The sequence below is a fragment of the Tupaia chinensis genome, unplaced genomic scaffold (assembly GCF_000334495.1).
Source record: "Tupaia chinensis unplaced genomic scaffold, TupChi_1.0 Scaffold000217_1, whole genome shotgun sequence".
In the NCBI taxonomy this organism is placed as follows: domain Eukaryota; kingdom Metazoa; phylum Chordata; class Mammalia; order Scandentia; family Tupaiidae; genus Tupaia; species Tupaia belangeri.
This window is the reverse complement of record NW_006159692.1, coordinates 1,830,460-1,833,959: the sequence shown is the minus strand read 5'-3', so window position 1 is coordinate 1,833,959 and position 3,500 is coordinate 1,830,460. Positions and strand designations below refer to the sequence as shown.

At 41.3% G+C, this 3,500-nt stretch overlaps 1 protein-coding gene and 1 non-coding gene across 2 annotated transcripts in view; both read left to right on the top strand.

Annotated features, from left to right (window-relative positions):
• Window positions 1–3,500, top strand: part of PANK1 (pantothenate kinase 1) — a gene marked incomplete in the record, with an annotated part of 78,613 nt that overhangs the window by 64,021 nt on the left and 11,092 nt on the right. Inside the window, 2 exon segments of the mRNA XM_027771493.1 lie at window positions 1,331–1,507; window positions 1,993–2,116. Of these exon segments, the coding sequence (XP_027627294.1) occupies window positions 1,331–1,507; window positions 1,993–2,116 (301 nt within the window).
• Window positions 2,483–2,540, top strand: MIR107 (microRNA mir-107). Its single transcript, NR_129398.1, has one exon. It is a non-coding gene; the product is annotated as a microRNA mir-107 (primary transcript).

Genomic DNA, 3,500 nt, shown 5'->3' with positions numbered 1-3,500 from the left:
CACCCCTAAAAAAAAAAAAAAAAAAAGAATACCATACATAGTTTTGCTTTAGATACAATTTTAAGAACTATTGGGTTGTAGGAAAAGTCGAGATGTATTTTTTTTCAATGTTTTTCTACACAAAAACATACCATGACTTCCAACAACCCAATATGTTCCTATCTATAATCTGGTACTTTCTTGTTAACAGTTATTGACAGTAAATATCAGTTACCCTAAATTTTCTTTTTGTGAATTTAAGTTGCAAATAACTGTAATCCCAATTTCTTTTTTTTCCTCAAATTAAAAATTAGTGCCCAAACACAAGTTAGGTCCCTGGAAGTAGCAGTTCTATCGGGCTTCAGAAAGATTGATATGAGTCACTCGTCTTCATTTACTTTTAATGTGGTAGATTTAAAGAGCAAACCTGGTGTCCGTGACTTTAGAATCACTGCTGTTTGTCCCACCTGGAGCTCACTAGTGACAGCTTTATTCTGAATCGGCTTTTCTTTTCATCAGGTGACTTTGATATTAATATATGATTGAGTTCATTCTCAGCTACCATGATTAATTTCTAGTTTTGTCTAAAACAAATATTTTAGAGGAACTTTCCCTAAAACCATTAAAAGTTTTTAAAACGTTTAATGTTCAAGCATTGGGACCATTTTATGACTGTCTGTGTTATTATTTTTTCCTATTGGGTGTTAAGTCAAATACTAGTAACTTTTTTCCATAGTCTACTAGAAAAAAAAAATCCAATATCAAATAAAGCAGTGATTTCCTTCCAGAACTCTCCAAGGAGATTAAATGAGATTATTTCTGCCAAAAAGGCCAGTTCAGATGAATGGCAGCTTTGGGGCTAGCTACGCCTGGCAAAACCCTACGTCAGTTTTGTCTCCACAGCTGTAAACCATGCTTTATGCACACACAATTTCACTTTCTAAGTTCTTGGATTCAGCTGCATATGATGTCATTTTTCCGGTTACTTGTAGCTTTCAGACCACTCACATAGAGAAGGCCATCTTTTTGACCCCAATTTAGAGGTGGGAAGTCTGAATGAAACACTTAGCTTAGTAGCTAGTTGAAGGTCTCACAACGAAAATCAGTGAGAGTCTTTCTCTGGTTTTGTCTTCAAATTTAGGGGCAAGTGTTCCTTGATGTGTATTTTCAGTCCTCCCTTTGTTGCTTATCCAATGTACCTTGCCACTCTGACACCCTAGCATTTTAATTCAAGTGCCTCTTTGGTTTCCTTGTTTTTAATGAACCCATATTAATAGATTTGATGCATCGGGGACTTGGATGGGCATATCTTAAAGTAAAATTTAAAAAATAAACCTTATTGTTCCTTCAGTCTTGGAGGTGGAACATTCCTAGGCCTATGTTGCTTGCTGACTGGTTGTGAGACCTTTGAAGAAGCTCTGGAAATGGCAGCTAAAGGCGACAGCACCAATGTTGATAAGCTGGTGAAGGACATTTACGGAGGAGACTATGAACGATTTGGCCTTCAAGGATCTGCCGTAGCATCCAGGTAGAGACCAAGTAGCTAGGAGCAGTAGGGATTAAGCACAAGCCAGTCTCTCCACCCAGGCCATTTATTTAGCCATCTCTTTTAATAACGCACCAGCCTGGTGCAAATATCCATTGTACTGGAACCCGCCCTTGATGAAGCACTGAGATGTTGAGCTCTTGATGCTTGTCCTTAAAATAAGGCAACTTTGAAAGAAGGTTCTGGAAAACTGCAACAGTTTCCCCTGTTCCATTCTTGTGTCCAGTTATCTAGGAGCATTGACATTCCCACCTCCCCATTAATAGCCATGCTACTTTGACCCTAATTACGAAGAGGGCCACCAGCCATTCATACTGTAATCCTGTCTGCTTTTAAACCATGATAGCAAAATCAGGTCTTCTGAGTTTGAGCAGAGTTATTCATAGAGCTTTCCATAGTTCCTTGGTGGAAGCATGGTCCCTGCCTGAAGATGATTTTGAACACTCTCGCTAATATTTCCAACATAGCTTCGGCAACATGATGAGTAAAGAAAAGCGAGATTCCATCAGCAAGGAAGACCTCGCCCGGGCCACACTAGTCACCATCACCAACAACATTGGCTCCATTGCTCGGATGTGTGCACTGAATGAGGTAAGGCCTTACTTAACCAGAGAAAGCCATGAATCATGAACAAATTGTCTTTGGCCCTACAGTAACTGTAGACTTTTACAAAGCCACATACCCTTGGGGAACCTACCCTGCATCATAGTCACACCTTGCAGTGTACCAGGCAGGTGCATTAGGGGTGGGAGAGGACTATGTGTTTTATTTTTAAGTAAGCACTGGATGAGAACAAATGATAAACTATCTCACCGTGGAAACGCGGTAAAATTATAGCCCATGCCATAGCCTCTGTAACCGTTGTCATATACCCACTGAAATGTAAGGAAGAGCATCCTTGCAAGTAATTGCACATAAAATGTTTCACTTGCAATATTCGATATTCTCTCTGCTTTCAGCTTCTTTACAGTGTTGCCTTGTGGCATGGAGTTCAAGCAGCATTGTACAGGGCTATCAAAGCACAGAGAGCTTGCTGCAGCTGAGGCCAGCCAGAGCCCCAGGCACAAGAAGGGGCGGAGCTGGTGACAGACCAAGCTTTGTTAAAATGTTTCACAACATTGCAAAATACCTTTGGGAAAAAAATGGAATTCTGAAACACAGGATTTGAAAAGTAGTTCAAATCTCTTCAACTGAAATGTGTTAGCAAGACGAGAAAGTTAAGACTGAGAATAGGTCATGGGAGTGAAAGGTTTTTACCGGAGTGTTACGGAAACGGCGACCCCAATCAACCACAAAAGTCGGTTCTTGATGTAAAATACAAGAGGCTTTATTGCTAGCGCGTTAGGACTCCACTCCCAGTCATACAAGACATGGCTAAGAGTGAAGTCCCGAACATAGGAGAATTCAGGTTATATAGATATGAGTCCGTGGGGTGAGGGGAGGAAGCAAGATAAGGGGTTTCAAGGGTAATCTTATGGCGACCATTTGGTCAGGCTTGCAGGAGCATTTGATCTGGGTTTCCGGGGCTAGCAGAAGGGAGGAATTTTACATTACAAAGGTCCGGGCTAGCTTGCCAGACTAGCTTGCAAATGGCTCCCGGCTCCCTGCAAGGTGTTAACAAATTACCCCAGGTTTCCACAACTTCAGCAGCATCTGCTTTAGTACAGAAACAAAAGAGGCAAAGGTTAGACTTTATTTTTGTAAGACAGGCTAATCTAATTTTATTCTTACAAGGTGAGTCATCCCTCGATGTTCCTTGCCCAGGGGTCAAAAGATGGGAGTGGGGTGCAGTAGGAATGAGTGCGTTCCTATGTGGTAATCAGATGAGAGGAATTTACAAATAAAAAAAGAGGGGAATAGAAGAGAAAAAGAAAGGGGAAAAAATGTACCTCCTGGAAGAGGGGTGTCTGGCTTGGGGGTCCAGGTGCTGAAGTTAAGGGGCCAGTCCTCCTTCCAAGTTTCCAACCAAAGGGTC